Here is a 22,517-nt window from a genome sequence, read left to right as displayed (position 1 = left end):
GTCTTCCAGGAATTTCAAGTTTAAAATACGTAAAACAGTCCATTGCTTTTGTAGTATTCTCTTTTCTATTTTCTACCTCCTTTAAGGCAGTCATCCTTTACCTGGATGCCTATGGTCCCAGGATTCACTTACACCGCTCCTCTTTACCCTTCTCAGTGAGTCACTATGTCCAAATGATGTCACCTCACCAGCCCCTTCCATCTTCATTGCCACTTTCTTGCTTCTGGCTTCCAGGTCTCCTCACTTCTTCACCTGGACACCGGTACCAATGTGTTGATTTGTCCATCCTCATCGCCTCCCCCACCAACACCCAGGCAACCTTTCTAAAGCACAAGCCTGCTCCTGTCACCTGCTCCCTTGGTCTGTCATCAACAGCTCAGCAGGTTCTACGTCTGCCCTTTCCCCATATCTCTGTCTTTAGTCACTGTATGTATGGTCACTCAAAGGTGCCACCAGTGGTTCTCCTAGGATATGTGTCCTCGGGCTAGTTCCTCTGATAGGAATGGCCACGGAGCCACATCACACCTCACTCCCTTCCTCCTCTGAGAATTCCTCACTGATCAGCCCATCTCTCCCTCCTATTCTTACACAAGCCTCACTTCCAGAATTTATTACATTGGACCCTGATGACATTTTTACTTCTTGGGTCACCCCCACAAGACCAAGCTGTGAGAACCCCAAAGACAAGGCCTCTAAGCCCACTTCTTAACTGTTTTACCTAGAAGCATGTCATCCATGGATTTGGTATCTGGGGTTTCAATTAATACTTATAAATGACACTAAATGAATGAAAGTAGAGATATTTAAGTTGAATTTTTTTAATTCCTATTAACTGGAGACCATCAGTGTTGCCCAGATTTTCCATACACTGCATGGCCTTTAATGACCCAGCCCCAAAAGTGGCATAGCATGGCTTCCACTGTACTTGACCCCTCAAGGCACTCACAAGCCCAACCAGACTCATGAGGAGGACACGTGGAACCAAATTCTTGATGGATAAGTGTCCAAATATTCAATGCCATTTTATAACCAATCACCATCAGAGGATGCTACTTAACCAACTCATTATTCTGAAAATATAGAAAGGAAAAAAAAGTCTCTTATCCTGCCTTTCCTATGTAAGTATATAACTAAGTGATGAAATAACAGGTGAAGAAAGACCTCTCTTTAAAGAAACACTCCAATTAATAGATAAATTAGAATATCACTCTCTTGCAATCCCGAATGATTGTTGGATCCAGACAATGACAATCAATATCTGCTAACATTAGAGAGAGACAACTACTTATTATGCAGTCCCTTTGGAAAAAGAAAACACTCCTACAAAGGGATTTGTTGGAAAACATAAATGATGTTCCTAGAACCTAGGTTGAGCACCCCTTTTCCAAAATGCTTGGGACCAGAAGTGTTTCAGATTTCATAATGTTTTTGGATTTTGGAATATTTTCATAGTTTACCAGTGAAGCATCTCTAATCTGAAAATCTGAAATGCTCTGAAATCTAAAAGCATTCAGTAAGTTTCAGATTTTGGATTTTTGAATTAGGAAAGCTCACCCTGTACCAGTTTACAGGGAAATGTATCTAGAGCCAACTGTCAATTTACTGGAACTGGAGAAGAAAGAAGAGCATGTTAATTGATACCTCAAGGATAATATTAGTGAAATTCTGACTCAGAAATTTTACCAAACAAATGACCAGGTTTTGTCAACAAACAAATGGGGAAAAAAAAAAAAAAGAGTTGGAAAAGAATCTATACCGGTTTAGAATCTTATCAAATAAACACAATGTGCAAACTGTTTCTGGATCCTGATTCAGACAAACAGCATAAGAAAACTAATGACATTTTGAAGACAATTAGAAATTTGAGCACTAAGTAGAGAGTCAGTGATATTTGACAATTTGTTTTAGATAAGATAACATTATTGGAGTATTTTTAATAAAGGAAAGTCTTTCTGGGTAAAATAACATGTCTGGAACTGGCATCTAAATAAAATACAGGAAAAGGTCAGAGATGGGGACAAGGATGACCATCTATGAGTTGATAATTATAAAAGCTGAGTACTTGGAATCCATATTCCCATTAAAAGTACACATTTAAGAAACATTTTATTAACTCCCAGTTACACTCAATAAAGTAAAATCTCCTAGATAAATTTTTTTTTTAAATAGATAAATTCTTTATGCACCCTAGGATCTGGCTCTTCTACTTCTTCAGAACCACATGACTCACTCTCACTTTCCCCTATGATTATATTACATAAAGCTATTTCCAGTTCCCACACAAGACTGATTCTTACACTGCAAGTGTTTGTAAATTTCCCTTTTTCCAGAATGCCAAGGCCATTCTTCTCCTGGTAAAATTCATCCCGTTGATCACATTTCCACGTTGCCAGCCACAGGTGTCTGGTTTCCTACTCTATCTCTGTGCCCCCTCTGTTAGTCATAACTGCAGTGATGGATGCCCATCATTGACCACTCCCAGCTGCCTCTGCCACCCTCCCTGCCCTCCTTTCTATCTTATAAAGCTGATCTACTTGGACTGTATCAGTGGTTATGTATCTTCTGGCTCTGAGTCAGGTTTCTCCAGAGGAAGCCTCCTGCAGAAGATCCAGAGGGCAAGGAAACCATATTTGTGCTCTTCCTGTGCCTGGTAGGCACAGATTGGCAGCTTCCTCTTAGTGAATATCAAGTCTATCAAGGGGCTCCTTCCCAGTAGCTCTCCTTCTATTACAGGTGACCATTTCTTTGTCCTTCATCCTTCAGGTGAGGAATTGTTGCTTCCCATAAACCTAATACACTATAGATAAAGAGTCCCTCTGTTTAACTCTCCTCTAATGACCCAGTTTCTATCTGCCCATCTCTCCCACTCCAACACTAACTGTACATTTGTAAATAAACACCTCCTCAAAAAAGACTATATGAAGAACCTTACCCAGATACAGACTGAAAAGTCATAGAAGATGAAGAGTTAAAAAGCATCTTAAAGGGAGAGAAAGAAAGGGATGTTCAAATCTCTGCTTGACTGGGAGCCACATCAGCTCGGAAGCAAAAATGGAAGTGGGGAAAACTGGAAAACCAGAGACAGCCTTGACTTCATAGGCCAAGAAAGGATTTAAAGTTTGGCCCTAAGAGCAAAAGAGAAGTATCTGGTAACCCCTCGACCTGCTGGGGTTACAGAAGGGATCATTATCCCTCAGACAATCCCTGAGAACCTTCTACCTCACAGCCAGGACTAGGAAGCTCTGACACATGGTAACCATTCAATAAATGTTCACTGGATCGGTGAATGAATGAGTAAACACATAGGGACCACTTGGGGTTTTCCCATTACATGCCAGCATGGTTTGTTCACATCCAATAATATTTCTTTGCACATACGCTGTCTGAACTTAATCTGTTTTTTCTTTGATGTATCTTCCTTATTGCCATGACAAGCACTGGTGGAAAACAGCAGCATAGGAGCTATAACCCTGAAAAGTAGGTCGATCTCAATCTTTCACACTGTAACAACCTCTTTCATTCTAGAGATGGCAAGTGGAACAGGGAACACAACCCAAGTGATGGAGATTCTTGCCATAACTACCATATGTTATTCTCTTAAGCTTCACCCATTGGACATGATTGAGGAAGACTCTTTTGTAATTCACAAGATAAGTGAAACAAGACCCATTTGCTTTATTTGTCTTAACAAGTACAACCTTCTTGCTCTTTTGCACAAGGTATAAGGAACCAAGCAAGTGCTAACCAAAGATTTCAAGTAGAGGCTTTATTTTGATTTGCTTTTTCAAACTGATAACGGATAGATTTACACATGATAAAATAATAAGTATCATTTTAATTCCCTCATTTAAGAACAAACAGGAATATCTGAAAATACATTTTACTACAAATTTACCTTTTAATACAAGCAAACAATATTGAAAAACAAAGTGATCTCAATACTATAGCAAGTGAATAGTCACTAAAGTCATGATAATGATGACTTCCTATAAGCGAGTATTTTGTGATAATGGATATGTGCATCATATGTATAAGTAAGCGAGATGAAGTTGAACACAAATAACCAGTTTAATTTTTTACCTAAACATTCTAGTCCTCAGTGATCCAAAAAAGAACTAAGTGCTATGGTTTTTATATCAGTGCGGGATATGTCTGTGGTATAAAGCTTTTTGATTAGCATGAAAACTTTTTATCCTGGTAGAAAATTACTTTTTATGAAATGATACTAATTTAAATTTTTTTGAAATCTATCAGTTATTCGTAAGTTTCAGAGTGGCAGGCAGACTTTGTTTATATTTTTTCTAAGCAACTCTATATTGTAAAAGACGGTGAATTAATAAACTCTATGCCTTAAATGCATTTTATTTCAACAGAATAGTTGAACTGCTCACCAAAGAGGCCATGGTGAAACCAATGACTTCAATATAGCCATCATCATGGCGCTGAGGCTCGAAGTCGTGGTGGTCTCCCGGGTTTCCCCAGGGCATTGTGCCCGCACAATATCTGCAAGGTAAGAAGAAAAACAGAAGTAAAAAGGCTCTATTCTGCTCGTGATTCTATCATTAGAGACCAACCTGCAGTTAAAGTAATGAACACATATACCAAGACCGCACATAATACCCCATAATTATGTATACTTTTTGTACTTACAGATCATTTTTAAAATAAATTTGCTACTAATGTACAGTTAGAACCAATGTTCATGAAGTATAAGAACAGTTTTCTATTCTTGTTGCCCACCTTTCAAAAGAAAAGAAAATGGATTTATCATCTCCAAGGTACCATCCTGTGAAAACGGCCATAATTTTGCCACAAAAGCATCCTGTGGTATTCAAATCTCCCCGATTCATTATTTCTCAACATGTCTCACTCTAGGGTTCACGTATGTCTGTTTCTATGCTATCCTATGAATTATCTTCAGGTGGTTTCAGAACTGGTCTTAAGGGAAGACACACACATGCTAGTATAAGAGACAGGGAATGGAGGTGGGGAGCATTCACCACGATAGGAGTAATTAAGATAAGAAAGGCTGTGAGAGAAGAAAAGGCAACTGAAGAAGAAAGGACTGAGAAGGGAATGGGAAAGACAAAATCAGAACGGGAAGGGGAAATAAAAGCAATTAGGAAAGTAAAGGAAGGAGAATACAAACGGTAGAAGAAAGAGGAGCAAGAATAAAAAGGAGAAAAGAGGGGGCAAACATACAGACTGCTAATAGTCAACGTTTCCTGAGAATCTAGGCCATCTCCTGAAATAAGCTAAAGATGTCTCTGGAATAAGACTGCAACTAACTATACGGAGCACTGCCAAAAATAATCAGGAGGGACTAGGATGTGTTTTCATAGACATGAATTTACATAGAACTCTCGCTTTAATTAAATTCGGTCTAAGTCGACCTTATCTGCAGATTTTGTGTCTGAGTTGTTTAGTAGGCAACGAACAAAGGGTTAGAGATCCATGCCTTCCAAAATCTTAGCTTGGAAGCCTAGAATCTTATTTTATGTTGCTGAGGTAATGTGCTTATTTTGAGACTAGTTACTCTTAAATATTCCTTTCTCCTGAGGTATATAATAGTACCAAAGAGAATTGACATCCTGGCTAGAAAATGCTTCTCTAATTGATTCTACTTTTTCAAAGCAATCGTCTGGCAATGAAATCCACACATGAATCAGGCTGGATGGTTTCCTAACAGCTTTTGAGAAACTGAGAACAAAAATTTATTCACTTCTATCACTCCTGGAGGAGGCACAGTAGGGGTAGGAGGGCAGCAATTGAGAAATAAATGAAAATGTTCCAATCAAGAGGGGTTTCTGGATCTCTTAAGGCTGGATGAGTCTAGACCAAGAACATCATGTGACACACAAAACCATCTACCATAGAGAACACTAGATAAACCAAGTAGGAGAACAAAATCATCACCTGAAAACCTTTAATAAGCCACTAAGGTAACTGATTTTTTTCTATAAAAGGCTATCCAGTTTTCCCAGCATTACTCATTAAAAATGTTGTCTTTTCTAGACCTTATGCTTTTGGCATCTTTGTCAAAGATGAGATGGCTCTTGTCTGTGTGGGTTTGTCTCTGTGTCTTCTAGTCTATTCATTCCCTTGGTCTCATGTTTATTTTTATGCCAGTACCATTTGGTTTTGATACTATAGCTCTGCAATTAATTTTTTTTAGGGGGGGAGGGACTGGTTCTTTATTTCAAAAAGACATTTGTCAATATTCAATATCAAAACAGTTGCACTATTGGTTTCTCTTTCTCCCAAATGGCCCCAAAGAGACCACAACGAAGGAGAGCCAATAAGCTGCAGGATGTACACCTAACAGACCTCATGGAAACCTCATCTAAAAGTGGGGACTGGGTTGTGAAAGAAACTTTGAAAGATCAGCACACTGCCAGACCGGACTGTAGGACTCTCACAGCCAGATGGGGTGGCCAGGTACCCCAGCCCCAAAGATGCAAAGTTTCAAAATAATATAAAATTTAAAAAGTTTTGTACACAAGCTATTCAAGATTCTCCAGCACTGACTGATACAAAGCACAATGAGATGGCACTTTTAGATACAGCAGCTTCAGACCCAGAAAAGGGTGATGAGATGAGTTTCATATGGCTAAATCTGTGGCAAAAACATAATTTTTTTTCAGTCTTTCTTTCTTTTTTTCAAGGAGGCAGGAGAGCAATTAAGTGGTCACCTCAAGATTAAGAGGCCCATGATCCATTCTGTGAACACTTGGAAGTGGGTAGAGAAGGAAAAAAAAATTTGGTCTCAGGGCTAAGGACATGGCTCAATGGTAGAGCATTTGAGGAACATGCAAGAGGCCCTGGGTTCAATCCCCACCCAGCACCACAAAAACAAAAGGTCTCAGAGGTTTCCTTACCATCTTAATTTGGTCATTTCTGATGGAAGAAAAATAAGAAGAAGAAGAAGTAAAAAATTAGAATAAAGTTGTCTAAAGATACCTTAAAGCTGAAAACAAAACAAAACCTGAATAGCACGGTTTTTTTTTTTTTTTTTTTTTTTTTTCCCCCTAACTCCTCTTGGAATCACCTTTGTGGTTTGGCTGGTACTTTGCACAGAGCGATGAGGTTTCCCATGGTTCAGTCTTTCCCTGGGCTCTGTTTGGCTTTCAGTAAGGCAGGCCATTCCTCTTTTCCTGCTCTACAGAGAGGGCAATAGGGATTAGGCTGGAAAGTTACCTTCCAAAAGTGAGAAAGGAATTAGATTGCTGCTTCAGAGCTATGAATTTTTTTGGAATGTTTTACACATGGTTACTGTAACAACAAAAAAAGTAATTACAAAATGTATACATTACAACATGCTTTTAAAACACTTTGCATTGTGCTCACATTCCCTTAAATGTTGTTCCCAAAAGTGCTCAGCCTCTAGCCCACCTGGAATCTCTGGGAAGAGGCAGAGATGGTTTGGTGAAAAAGACAAGGGGGTGGGGGTAGAGGGGGTGTTGAAAGGAGAAAGCAGCCTTCCAGTTAAAGGTCAGCGCTCAGTTTCAAGGTCGCGGTAGGGGGGAAGAGTCTCAGCAGCCTCTCCTTACCCCACTTCCCTGTGAAGGATGGGGTGGGGACTTGCTCTCGTTTGAGGTTTCCAGCCCAAGGGACTGAGGCTGAGGTCACCTCCTTGAATCGTAGGATCCAACTGGTTGAAGAGGAACTGGACTGTGCTCAGGAGAGCCTCGCTACTGCCTGGCAAACGCTGGAGGAAGCAGAAAAAGCTGCTGATGAGAGTGAAAGAGGTGTGAAGGTTATTGAAAACCAGGCCCTAAAAGATGAAGAAAAGTTGGAACTCCTGGAAATCCAACTCAAAGAAGCTAAGCACATTGCAGAAGAAGCAGATAGGAAGTATGAAGAGGTGGCTGGTAAGTTAGTGATTATTGAAGGACTTGGAACTCGCAGAGGAAGGAGCTGGGCTTGCAGAGTCCCGTCGCCCAGAGATGCATGAGCAGATTGAAGCCAGAACTGGGGACAGGCAGTTAGTGTAGAAATAGGGGATCGGGTCAAGTTAAGGAAATGGAGGCCGTGAAAGCCATCTGCCTCTGGAAGTTGGAGACTGCCCCTGGGAGAACGGGATGTCAAGGATCTCCGGAGCCCATTGATTACCAAATTTACCTGCCCTTGCCAAGGACTGCAAGCAAGGAGCTGCTAACTGATGCCCCCTGGGCCCTTGCCTGGCTGAATCACTTTGGCCCTCCCCCTGCCCCATCCTGCTTCTCACTTTTTACATCTCACCTGCAAAACCAGGCCTAGTCACACAGGCAGGAAGGAGAGATAAGGGGGAGAGAACTGGAGAACAAGAGACCTTAGCCTATAAAAGATGTAGGATGCGCTCACTTCTTGACACTTTAGAACATCAGCCATGGCCCCCTTCTTCCCCTCAGGAGACGTCTGTATTATTACTACTTTTAAATAAAACCTGCTTAATATGCTTGCCTTGGCGTGCTTCTCTAGGGTTCAAACTTCAACATTAGAGGGAGCAGAACTCGTTACCAGTAAATGGCAGTATCAAGATCAGACTGATGGACCAGAACCTGAAGTGTCTGAATGCTGCTGAAGAAAAGTACTTTCAAAAAGAAGACAAATATGAGGAAGAAATAAAGATTCTTAATCATAAACACAAGGAGGCAGAGACCCGTGCTGAGTCTGCTGAGAGATCAGTAGCCAAACTGGAAAAGACGATTGATGATTTGGAAGATAAGCTGAAATGCACCAAAGAGGAGCACCTCTGTACTCAAAGGATGCTGGACCAGACGCTGCTTGACCTGAATGAGATGTAGAGTTCCCCAGTTCCACCCTGCTGCTCCTCCCACTGACCCTGACTCCGCCTAGGGCCAGCCAACCCAAAGCTGACCTTGAATCTGTAGTATAATTTTAGTTTTGGTACTATGATGCTTTTAGTCTTGTTATTATTGCTCAGGATTGCTTTGGCTATTTTGGGCCTTTTATTCTCCCATATGAACTTTAGAACTATTTTTTTTTTTTTCTAGTCTGTGAAAAATGTCATTGGAATTTTGATGGGGATTATACGGGTCACTTTTGGTAATATTGCCATTTTTGACAATATTAATTCTGCCTATCCAAGAACATGGGAAGTCTTTCCATTTTCTGATGTTTTCTTCAATTTGTTTCTTCAGTATTTGATTATCTTCATTGTTTAGGTCTTTTACCTCCTTGGTTAGATTTATTCCTGGGTGAATAAATCTAACCAAGTTATAGTGAATGGAATTGTTTTCTAATTTCTTTTCTTTGGGGTTCATTATTGGTTTATAGAAAAGTCATAGAGTTTGTATGTTGCTCTTGTATCCTGCTACTTTACCGAATTTATCAGCTCTAGATGTCTTCTTGTGGAGTTTTCAGATCTTCCAAGAATGGAACTAGATCCCTATCTATCAGCCTGAACAAAAAGTCAACTTGAAGTAGAAGAAAAACCTAGGAATTAGGCCAGAAACTGTGCATCTGATAGAAAAAAAGATAGATCAGCACACTAACATATAAACACAAATACCAACTTCCTTAATGAGACCACAAAAGCTCAAAAAACAAAAATAAGAATCAATAAGTGGGATGACATTAAACGAAAAAGCAAAGGAAACAAGAGTGTGAAAAGTGTCTACAGAATGGGAAGAAATCATTGCCAGTTGCTCTTCTGACAGAGGTTTAATATCCAAAATATATATTAAAAAAAAATCAAAAAAACAAAAAATACAAATAACCCAATCAGGAAATAAGCAAATGCACTAAAGTGACATTTCTCAAAAGAAAAAATGTAAATGGACAAGAAATATTTTTTTAAAATATATGTTCAACATCACTAGCAATCATAGAAATGAAAATCAAAACTACAATGAGATTTCATCTTACTCCAGTTTGAATGGTATTCATCAGGAATATAAATAATAATAACTCCTGGTGAGGAGAAAGGAACACTTATACATTGTTGGTGGAACTGCAAATAGTACAACCACTGTGGAAACCAGTATAGAGATTCCTCCAAAGACTGGAAATGGAACCATATGACCCAGTTATTCCACTCCTCAAAATTATCAGGAAAACAATAAATTAGCATATTATACTGATACACGCATTCCAATGTTTATGGCAGTAAAATTCACAATAGACAAGTTATGGAACCAGCCTAGGTGTCTGTCAATAGATGAATGGATAAAGAAAATGTGAAATACATACACATCAGAGCCATAAAGTAGAATAAAATTATGTCATTTACTGATAAACAAATGGAAATGGAGAACATCGAGCTAAGTGAAATGAGTCAGATTGAGAAAGTCAAGGGTAAAATGTTTTCTCTCATGTGCAGAAGTTAGACAGAAAAAAGGAATAAATTAATAAATCTCACAAAAATAGAAGGAAGATCAGCAGAAAGGAAGTAGGGGATTGAGTGGGAGGGAGGACAGGGAGGGAGGGGAGAAACTAAAGAATGAAATCAAACAAATTATGCTGTATACTTGTATGAATACACTACAATGCATTCTATTTTATGTATGATTATAATGCACCAATTATATATATTCATATATATACATATGTGCATAAATATATACATATATTTATGTAAATAAATATGAGCAAGACCAGAAGTGGAGAGGAAAGGAAACAGGGAGGTGGGGAAGAGAGGAGAGGAGAGAAAAGGATCAGTACTGACAAATTAATTGAAGCAACTTATATTGTGTGTGTGTGTATATATATATATATATATATGTCACAATGAACCACACTGTTATCTATAATTATAATACATTAATAAAAACATAAAATAACATTTTTATTAGTTATATCTGAAATGACTCTCTTATGAAAGCAGGTATACATCAAGTCAAAGTTCACATCAAACCAAGGATACAATATGAACAGAGCTTACCTGGGTATATTTAAAAATACTATACACTGGAACTTCAGTTCCTGAATCTTTGGGGTGAGATCTGTTCCATCACACTGCAACAATGAAAGCAGAAAAAGCTAGGGTTTTGAAGTAGCCACAAATCTAAGAAAATTATCAAGATAACTGGGTTAACAACAGTATTCACCATGATCTTCTTCCCCTGGCCCTTAATTCTGCTTAAGTGGACACCAGTTACTATGATTGAAAATTTATGCTTTTCATAGCTTAACTAGACCCAGAGTTCAGAGCTGGGTTTTATTTTGATTCAATATAAAACAAACCTGACATTTGACAAAAAATAGTCTCTGTTTTAACAAAGTAAATACTGTCATTCTTAACCTTGGGTTATTATTAGATATGTATATGCAGAGAATTAAAAATAAAAGATTTGCCAACACTTAAAGGAATGAAAGGAATGAAGCTTTAAATGAAGGCAGTAGCATTAGCTACCACAACCATCTGATTCAAACAAGTCATTTATTTTGTTTTTTGAGATAATTTTTTAAGTTTAAAATGTTAAATATGACATTTTGAACACTTTTTAAAAGATATACATGTCCAAGTCTTTAAAAAGATCTATTATAAGTTAGGATCAGCTCTAACAAGCCACCTGATCTTTGCCATGGGGAAATTTGTGTTTTGGATGGAATAGTTAATAACTCATGTGAACGTGAAATGTGTATATGTACACTAGACCAAGAAAACACAAAACAGTAACAATTTTTTTCCATAAATTTAATCTCTTACAGATTTGGATTGGACTTCTGAGAATAAACTGCTTTACTGTAGATGGACATGACTCTGGTCTCAAAGGCCCCAGGCCAGCTTGCTCAATGTCTCTGTGTGTGGCTTCCTTGATCTGTTAGTACTTTCCCCAAAGAGTAACAGCCTCTGAATAATCAAAGACCCTTCCACTTGCCTTTGTCATTTCCCACTGGAAACAAAGATCAAAAGAGGAAAAGACTCCAGTCAGGGCTATAGACTTCTCAATGACAGAATCACAAGGCTTGCTTTTTTGTTTGCTTTCCTCATAACTTCATCCCAGAAGTTCCTCATTACATTCTCTTTTGGGAAGAGGAGTAAAGAATTCCCAAAGTTCCTGCTAATTTTTGAGTTCTTTAGGAAGAGTTTCAAACTAAGTAATAACTATTCTGCTAGCAGTCAAGGTTATTGTCTAAGCACCTGACACTTTTCCTGGCTACTCATACATAGCCTAATTTTCAAAAGCATCCTCGAAAATGGTTTCCAAGAGATCTTACAGACTTAAATAAATAAAATGTTTTCAAATGTAATTTAGATAGGAATCAAATTCTAGATGGTAATCAAAGGTTTTTAGAGTACTCTCAACTACTAAGCAAACATAAAGCTTTCCATTTTAAGGATTTGAAATGACTGTGTAGATGACTATGCCAACAAAGAAAATATGTAGACAGTTTAAATGTTCAAAGTTGAGAGTTCTAAGCAACTAAAATGTCCCAAAAGTAGAACATGACAGATTAATAGCATGCAAATCAAAGTTGTTGTTACAGAAAATATTTTATAATAAATAGCATTGTATTTAGAACAGAATTCATTTTTTTTTTCAAGTTTCTACTCTTTCCTCCTGGGAAATATGTCAATGATTCTAGGAATTCATCAAAATTATATAAGGATGTATATCTTATAATGTACAGTGCTTTACAAAGTTGTTTGTACAAAGTATTGCATTAAAATGTACCATTCTTTAGAGCAGTAGTTTTCTATATTTTCCCTACTTCAAACACACTTAAGGAAAAGTATTTGCATACAAAATATGTGGCTGTGCACAAGTTCATATATTGATAAACCCAATAATAAGAAGAAAATGTGGGAAGTAAAGTAGAAAATACCATATGTAGGTTTTCATTCCTATTTTGTGTTTTCTTGGCCTAGTATCCAGAGAAACAACTTACATCTATATGAGAGATCATGAACCATTACAACCAAAACACTGACTGTTCTCTGTGACAAAGGAAAGATGGCCTACTATATACACCTCTGATCACTCTAGCTCACCTTCCATCCCTTCCATCTCACGCTCAAAACATGTAGTAACGTCACTGCAGAGGTATCCTGTGTCACATGACAGTGGTCAAATATGGTTTTTTGTGTTTTTTCAAAGACATGTCTCATTATGCCTGTTTCACAGGTGGGAAAAGCAAGCTCTTCCAAAGGTTCAACGACAGAATCAGAGTCATATACCTAGGAAGGCAGACCTAAGACTGAATCCCTAATCCCCACACTTTGTTTCTAATGTTTTTCTCCTCCTCCTAAAAGAACATAAGAATGCAAAGATATTCCACCTGGAATAGTACATGTATTGGCTGATGTTATGTTTCTCCTAGTGATTTGCTGCCATTTTGGCCTCTCTGCAAGCTCCTTGTAACTCTTGCTCTCTAGCCACCCATGTGTGAAAGTATTATTAAGAGGACAACCAGACAGAGAAACTCTCTGGTAGTACAAAAATATGTAGAGTTTGATTTCAGTCCTTTCTCTTGAGCAAAAAGAGAATTCAATGTGCCAACTGCCTTGGAAGGCACCCTGGATGTTCTTCTAAATGTAAAAAATACTGCAGGAGGCAGTGGAGGTCATTTTTGGCTGGGTAGAATGCAGCTGAAGAAATAGGAAGCTTGGTATAATGCTGCTGGTACTTAAATTTATTAATCATAGTCTTATCAAAATAAGGATCTTCATAGTAAAGTGAACTTGTGTCTTTATCTAGTTTTAAGAAGGAAATACTTGAGTCATCAAGATTCTCCATCACTGATAAACACTTCTCACTATACCATATGAGGAAAAAAAAAAAAACCATGTGCAAGTGATGCCGAGGTTTGTTAGTACCAGCGGTAATGGACTTCGTTTTCTGTTTAGGAGATTCATGTCTCATATTGCTTTACTGGTGATTACAGATTTTCATTTTATCTTCTCATGTTCCTCTGTGTTCCTTTAAAGCCTCAATGACTTAAGATCACATTTTTCTCTTTTCACGCATATATATTTTTTCCACTTCTTATCACATATTTATCACCTATGCCATGAAAATTCAAGGCTTGCTGTGTCCCCATAATTCCTTCTACATCTCTATATTTTTCTCCTTTTATCTTTTCTTCATTTATTTATGCAACTACATACAAAAAAACCACATCCATCCATTTAACATGGTTCCTATAAGAAACATTTTGCCCTTCTGAATTAATTGTAAGCTGTTTTAGAATACAGCACCTGGAGAAAGATAAATTTCTCTCTCCTCCTCCTCCAAGTTGTGTGTGTCCTAAATCTGGGGCAGAGAGAAAGAAATAAAATGATAACTCTGGGCTGGGGTTGTAGCTCTGTTGTGGAGCACTTGCCTAGCATATATGAGACACTGGGTTTGATTCTTAGCACTAAATATAAGTAAATAAAATAAAGGTACATTACCAACTTAAAAAAAAAAATATATATATATATATTTAAAAACCCAAAACTCCATTCACAGATTCACAGTGAGGAATCTGACCAGCCTAACAAATAAGTTAGCACAAAATAATAAAGTCAAGACCCTGTTCTAAAATGGTGCCCCCTCAGACAATCCTGGAATAAGGACATTTGGTTGGTGAGCTCTGCTTACACTTCAAGAGCCAGCTAACATCATTTCTTTGATGAAGGTCTTCCTGATTCCATCATATTCAGGGTTAGCACTTCTCCCCTAATGATACCACCATCTTGTATGCAATTGAATAACTTTATTACATTGTGCTCCGATGATTTATGTGGCCTTCTCCATAACTGAATTGTGAATTTCCTCAGGAATGAAACTAGTTTTTCTATTTATCTTCATTCCCAGAAACTAAGACAGTGCCCAATACATGAGAAGTATTCATAAATGCTGCTTGAATGAAGCACACTAAATGATCTCTAAATCCCACGTAGTCCAGAGATTAACCTACACATAAACTGGTATTTGGGAGTTTATTTCTCGTGATATTCATATTCACAGGCAAACAAGATGAACTGACACATTCAATACTTACAACAACTTTAACGTGTTTGGATAGATCTCTAGAACTTCTCTGTAGAAAATCAGAAAAAGCTGCCTGTATATCACAAGAAAAAAAAAAAAAAAAAAAAAAAACTTAGATACATGGTTTTACCAGATCCTCACTTCCATATTACAGATAGTTACCAATGATTCGAAATTATGCAAAAATATAAAACAAGTTCTCCTTTTGCTGAATCCAAAGTAAAGGAGGACAATGGTTATGAAGTTGAAATATTTCTTTTTTGTTTTCAAACTATAATCTCTAGTAAAATTTAAGATTACAGAAAGAGGGTGAAAAAATGGATAATTCCAAGGGTCAGTGTGAAGATGACTTTGACTATCCTCCCTGACTATCCTACTTGTCCATTAGATGCTAAAATAATCTTTAACTTGCCTCTGAGGATGTCCTACTTTATCCCTTTTATTTTGACTTCCTCTATGCAGTGGGGTAAACTGTACTTTCTTAATTAATATTTTGGATGAACTTTTCCATCTCTATTCACCTCCACAGATGTTCCTGAGGAGGAAAAGAAGGATCTCCCTTTAATTTCATATTTGCTTCCATGAAAAATTTCCCATGTTCTGCCAATTTCATGCAAACATCAATGTGTACATGTGAAAATGACATTCTAATCTAAGACTCTCTATACATTTTTCAGTCTGTCTATACCGATTTCCAACTACCTGATTACCCCATTCCTTACATTGGTTTTGATGTTTCTCACATCCCTCCCTGATTATCAACCATTTTTATCCAACATGGAACCTTGGATCTTTAAAATTCAGAGATGATAGGTATCAACTTCCTTTCTGACAACTAACTTTGAAACACACCATTACTTTCATTCTTAAAAAAAAACATTAAACACTAATTATATAGTGACAGATAAAAATGTCCGAGATATATAGTGTGTGTATATATATATATATATATATAAATAATAGATATATAATATAGTTAGCTTTATTACTAATTGAATTAATATTAAATAATATATAATAATTATAAAGTAAAATATGTACTTACCCCTGCATAGAACATTTTATTTCGGAAACGACTATTGAATTTCTCTGGATTTGCCTCTGTGAAAGAGGAGAGGAAGTTTTGTTATAGGGACCTCATTAGAGATTAGCAATTTTACCCCCAACCCCGCCTGTAATCTACAGGGCCAACAGATCTAACAGCTTTGTTATCATCTTTCCCTAGTTCTAGGACAGTTTTAACAGTGGCCAACTGTCTTGGGTACAGTTCTCTAGTGCTGCAAAAGCATAGCTCCAAAATGGCAGCATCGAAGCTAATTGGAAGCTTGTTAGAATGCAAATCATTAGTTCCCTAGACCTACTAAATTAGAATGTCTGCATGCAGAGGCTAGGAATGGTGGTGAGTCTCATGAACATTAAAGGTTGAGATACTCAGGACTCTTCCAAATAGAGAGTTGGCAGGAATTTGAGGCAGGGATGATAGGAAAGGGTGGGAGGAGGTAAAAAGGAAATTATTTTCGTTGACTTTATGGAAAGGCATCCTTTCCATAAACTATGTATGCAGCTTCCGAATGTAATCAAATATGGAGAATTTAGATGAAAATTAATGGAGAGTTTGCTTTCACATTTTATAAAATTTTTGAAGAACCATCTGCTCTTGCTTGTCACAAGCCTTAGAAAATAATTTGTTTTAGTGGAGAATACACACAACACACACACACACACACACACACACACACACACACACAGATGGTCTGCTGAATGGACTTGGTTTATTACAGCAAAGGCTCTGGCTGAAAAATGATTTTAATTTTGATTTTGCCTCTGCATGTTATAAAGTTTAAAGACCCAGAAAGATGAAACAAAAATTTGTATCAGAATTTTCATGTGAATTCAAGAGATTATAAAATCCCCAAAGTAACTATAATTTTCTCAAATGTTTTTGTCCAATAAAATGTAAGACATTCCAAAAGAAACGAGTATTCACATTCAGCCTTATGCTATTTTATTCCGTGCACTCATCGTTTCCTTCTTAGTCCAGGTCTTCCTCCCAGTCATTTCTCACTAGGTAGCAGGCTGACAGCGGAAACTCTCCAAGTCCTAACTGTGTTTGTGAATGACAATCCCAACGATGATCGAGATGAAGAGTAGCAAAGAGCTCACTCACCAAGACCCAGCAACGCACCCAGTACCTCAAGAAATAATCCCAGACAAATGATTATTAAATCATTTTTAGGATTATTAGAACATAATGGTAGCATGCACATGACATGGAAACAGTAAAGAGTTATGAACTTTAAAAATAAGCAAAAAAGGGTATTTTGTAGATTGGTCCTACAGAGCTGTCTTCATCTATACAGTTTCTGTATTTTAAAGCTTTTCTATATTTTGTTCAAAGTTCTCAACCCTAGAAACAAAATGAAAGGCTAATTTATACATTACACAAAATGAAGATTAAAAAAATGGAATCAACTGGTCTCCCTTCTAGTTTCCCATACTTGACTTGAGAATTGATCATTTTCACATTTTAGGTCTTCTTCAGGGTAAATGTGACTGTTGAACAACATGTCATTTTTGATCCTTTTTGAATGAGATTTACCTGGGTACCATTTACATCCACCTTACATTAACTCTTTCACTTTATGAAATCAGAGGTAAAATGAGAACCTTTTTGTTGTGCAATTTATCATGAGTATATAGACCCTAACTAATTAAAAAAAAAAAAAAAATCTCAGGCCCAGTCATCGAGCAAGCTATGGGAAAGGGAAAATGGGAACCACACTCCTGGCACAGAACTCTTTAGGGCGCTGACGCCCACAGCTATTAAGTGAATCATCTGTCAGCTATTAATACTTACACATTTTATAATTTATGGTTTGAAAATATTTGCATTGCAATGAAGTTTTTCCAGAAGACTGAAAAATCTTTCTTTTGAAATAGTTTCTTTTTCCTCTTGAAAGACAGACTCTTTCCTTTGAGATCTCTCCAAATTAGAATAAAATTAAGAACTGAGCTGAGTTTTTGGAGATTTCATGCATGTATTTGAGGAAAACACTCACCTCAGATGTTATTTAGTGAGATAAAACTGAATGAAGTTAAGTAAAATTTTAAAAATAGAGATCTCCCAAGACACCTCACATTCAGAGAGGTGCTGGAGACATAAAGAGGCAGGAGAGTTGCTCACATACTTTGGCTGTGAGGTTAGAAAAGGTGCTGGGGAATCCTGCTAAGCCCAGGACAGGAAATTTGCATATTATGCTATGACCCCCGACTGCCTTGGCAGTCGGATCCTTTTCCTGTGTTCGCATTTATGCTATTTCAAGCAAAAATCAGATTCACAAACAAGGGCCAGCTGGAGACGTTTTAGCTTAGTACTAAAGCATGAGTACTTCCAGTGGAAGCCAGTCCTAAGAAAATCAGGAGCGACCTGCAGACAGCAATAATCGGTCATTCCCTACCAGATATTACAAAGAAGGAGAGCTAGGATGGTTCATTGTGTCTGTGGGTAGGCACAGGAGCTAGTATTCCTTCAGGAGCTAGTATTCCAGGAGTGAGGACTTCAACTACATCAAGGAAGGGAGGGAAGAATAAATTGGGAAACAGTCTGTGTGCTGTGACCTGCATGGCCATTAATTCAGGTACCAAACAACAGATAACGAGGAGATGAAGAAAAAACAGACACACAAATAGAGAAAAGGCTGGAGATTGGTGGATAACTAAACCCTGGCAGGGAGATGGAGACCCAGAGCCAGCTCAGCATGTTTATTATATAAGTTTTACAATCAAAAGGGTTATTATGAGAAATCAAGCAGAACCAAGGTCATAGGTATAAGCAGCCCATAATTTTCTACTCTCAGGCAGCTGGTGCCTGAACTTCAAGGTCAAGAACTGATAATTCCGTGGCTGGCACAGAGCCTCCCTTTGAACAGGGCATCACCATAGCAACTAGGCAACCAATCAGCACCCTCAAGACGAGAGTTCCCAGAAAGGGCATCACTTCTGTTGTGGGACAACTCGAGGACCATAATTCAGTCACCAATCCCAACATTGGTGAGAAAGTAGAAGAGCTCTCAGTCCTTCAGGAAGTTTGTGTCTGCTAGTAAACATGAAAGGCCACCCCCAAGAAAGACTAGAAATATCCAAAATATCCCAAGACTCCAATGGTGGGAGTATTTCCCAATCCCTGGGTTGCCCATTCTCCTCCTCCACAAGAGGTGGTGTGAGACAGCAAGGCCCAAACACTCACTGGGTTCATCCAGGCCTTTATTCTGCTCATAGTCTGACTGGACACCAATGGTAGCTTTATTAATTTTTTTATTCCTGCTATAACAAATCACTACAAACTTAAAACAATCAAGCAGAACCAAGGTCATAGGTATAAGCAGCCCATAATTATAAGGTAACACAGCTGACAGAGCTAGATGGCAACTGTCATGGAGGCCAAAATCCTACAGTCATTGTCCACTAGGCTGACCGCTAGGATCCATATCCCTCTCTATATGAAAAATAGATTCACTCCCTCCAAGATCTCCAAAGACCTCATCTCATTATAGCATCAACTCAAAATCCAAAAATCTCATCTAAATCTCATTAGCTCAAATTTCCCAAATCTTATTATCTAAATCATCTAAATGATTTAGCTCTGGATATAATCCATTTATAATAATGATGAAGCTGTGGGTATAATCCATTCAATTGATTCATTATATTAACAGCGTGCTTATATCCAACACAATACCATGGCTCGGGCCATCGGAATGGATGGGATCCTAAAACACTGCTTTTGTCGGTGATTAGTCTGGCAGACAGAGCTTTATGTCCCTTCCAAACACTTATTTCAGTCTGATTGTCACCCTCTACATCTGGGGAGGGTCTGACAAAAGCACATCAGTTCACAGAGTTTATTCATTCACTGCTCATAAGCTCTTCTCCCCTTTCCCCTTTATTGGCCCTCGCAAATGAGCCCCATAGACAGTTTTATTTGAGCCAGTATGATAGCCTTCCTAACAAAGGTGTCTCCAAAAAAGAAGGAAGTCCAAAATACTTGAGTCACTTTGCTCCTGTAGTACTTTCCTCTTACAAAGACATACGGTAACTGGTGTATAAATAGTCACATTGCATTTGCATTCTGCACGTAGATGATTTCTAAGTTCCTACCCACCCAGAACATACAGATACATTCAAAGACATTACTGCTGCAAAGCACCTCAAAGGTTGCTGAGCTCACAGCACAATTTCCTGTATATTTCTTTTCTCTGTGGTGCTTGCAGACAACAGCCCCATCCCTTTGTCTCCCTAGAGGTATTCCCCTAGGAAAGAACATAAGTAAAGATTTCAAGGGGTTAGCCATCTGTGGCCATAGATCCCTAACCAGCATGGAGTTACCCACGAGTCCAAATAATCCAAGTTCCTGGAAGTGCTCATGAAACACATATTGGTCTACCTTCTCAGATACTTAGTATTTCATTAAGTAACATACAATTATTACAATTTTAAAGTCAACATTCTGATATTCCGATTTGTGAACATGTGAAGCCTAATGGCTAAAATTTAGGGGTGAAACCTCCCAGGTATAAAATTAGGCTGCTCCATGGATTAGCACATAAAGTGGAATTGTGAAACCATATCTATGTATATGCATGTCAAGATGTCACTGTTCAGCACTGCTCATGCAAATTCAGTGCTACATAAACATTAGAAAGCCCAGTATGTGAAACAAAATATAAGCAATCTGGGTTCTTTATTTTCTAATAAAAAATCCAAGTCACATTGAAATACAGACTAAGTAGTCAAAAAGTAAGCATGTATGATTATTTGTATTTCTGAAACTATACAATATAAAACATAAAATATGTATTATGTATTTGTGGTGACATAAATGCACCCTGGTAATCTTAGACTTTTTTAAAATAAATATAAAATTCATAAGACTTCTGTCATCTAATATAATTCGCTGCTTTAAAATGTATAAAGTCTGGTCGTTATGGTTTGGATGTGGTGTCCCCCAAAAGGTCATATGTGAGAAAATGCAAGAAGGTTCAGAGCAAAAATGATTGAGTTACGAGAGCCTTAACCCAATCAGCAAATTAAAAACCCAATGAGATTAATTGAGTGGTAACCTAAGGCACGTGGGGTGTGGCTGGAGGAGCTTGGGCTTTGGGGTATATACTTGTATGGCAAGAAAAGATCTCTCTTTCTCTGCTTCCTAATCATCATGTGAGCTGCCTCCCTCTGCCACACTCTTCCACCATGAGGTTCAGCCTCTTCTGGAGCCTGGGGAATGGATCTGGCCTTCTATGGACTAAACCTCTGAAACCACAATCTCCCAATAAACTTTTCCTCTGCTGGTTAAAAAAGCTGCATGCATACTGGCTTCAACTGCTCTTGGCCCAAATTGCCACTGATGAGAAACTAAGAGAGAAAAGCAGCTCACACCTTAAAGGTGAGGGGAAAAGACAACAGTGAAGCCAGACACTGATGACAGTGAACCCACAAGTAAAATACATTCCCAAGTTTTCAGATTTGAATTATTCTTCAAATTACTTACATTATGCACATTTTTGCCAGTTCTTAGGTTGGCAAGCAAGGCTCCCTAACTCATAATTCATACTGGGGTCTTTTTACCTACAAATGTTAAAAACTTGTCCAAGTACACATATAAATTGAGTATGCATATTTTTATCATACTCCTCATTTAATCTATTTTCAACATCTTGACTGAAATGCACGTCAAATCCAGTTTGCCTGAGGCAAATTAGCGAGGTATGTGCAAGTGCAACATTGTGTAAAAATCGACAGGCAATTTGAACTTCATATGCCTCACACAACTTCAACATTCTCTCCATCAGATACTTATTCAATTTTAAGACTTCAGTTCAATGCCTCCATAACCTATGCCTCTGTAACATCACCACCGTAGATTCAAACTGAATACACTAAAAAATCTTTTCTTCTTGCCAGAATCAGCCCTTCTTAAAGACAAATATTTTTATGAATATTATTGTCATTTTTCTAATACCATAAAAATGTTATTGTGCATTAATTGCTCATCTAATCCATCCCTAGGAGAAACTCATTGTCTCTCTGTACTGTTCTCTCCTGTCTGAAAATGCTCTCATCCACTTTGCTTCCTGTCTATATCACACTTTTTTTTTTTTTTTTTCCTAATCTCCTGGTCATATTTCCACCTACACTTAATAGAAATTTACGCCATACTCTTTCTCTGCCAACAGTCCTGCTGAACCCCCATATTATTTGTGGTCTATATAACTAACATTGCCTTCACTATATTTTACCTTCTACTGCTATTTGTCTTTTATCAGTGGGAGCTATTCTCCAATTGAATGTTCTATCACTGCAACAAACACTTATTGAGAGAGCCACTGGGCTGTGACTGGAAATAGGAAGATAGAGATGTGGCCTTTTCCCCCCATGGAACTTAGAGTGGAGGTGACAGATCTAAAAACAGAAAGTAGAACAAAATCTTACACTGTGGATGATACCTATGTGAGATGAGCGGGTAGAGTGACCAGGCAAGTGTTCCAGGGCGAGGTGGGCTTGAATCTTGAATGACAAGTGGGTGACACACAGAAG

At 37.9% G+C, this 22,517-nt stretch overlaps 1 protein-coding gene and 1 pseudogene across 4 annotated transcripts in view; one reads left to right on the top strand and one right to left on the bottom strand.

Moving 5' to 3' along the window:
* The window catches only part of DGKI (diacylglycerol kinase iota), a 432,523-nt gene that overhangs the window by 157,646 nt on the left and 252,360 nt on the right, over positions 1–22,517 (bottom strand). For all 3 annotated transcript variants that reach the window (XM_079150095.1, XM_079150096.1, XM_079150097.1), the window contains 4 exons: positions 15,970–16,025; positions 14,935–14,997; positions 10,886–10,959; positions 4,392–4,503 (listed from right to left, as the gene is read on the bottom strand). In XM_079150095.1, the coding sequence (XP_079006221.1) occupies positions 4,392–4,503; positions 10,886–10,959; positions 14,935–14,997; positions 15,970–16,025 (305 nt within the window). The remainder of the gene's footprint in view (positions 1–4,391; positions 4,504–10,885; positions 10,960–14,934; positions 14,998–15,969; positions 16,026–22,517) is intronic.
* Positions 6,265–8,786, top strand: LOC306668846 (annotated as a pseudogene). Its single transcript has 3 exons — positions 6,265–6,438; positions 7,568–7,976; positions 8,538–8,786. The product of its transcript is annotated as an uncharacterized misc_RNA (transcript).

Source organism: Sciurus vulgaris (genome assembly GCF_902686455.1).
Source record: "Sciurus vulgaris genome assembly, chromosome: 8".
NCBI lineage: Eukaryota > Metazoa > Chordata > Mammalia > Rodentia > Sciuridae > Sciurus > Sciurus vulgaris.
The sequence above is the reverse complement of the archived record's forward strand: the minus strand, read 5'-3'. Positions and strand labels throughout refer to the sequence as shown.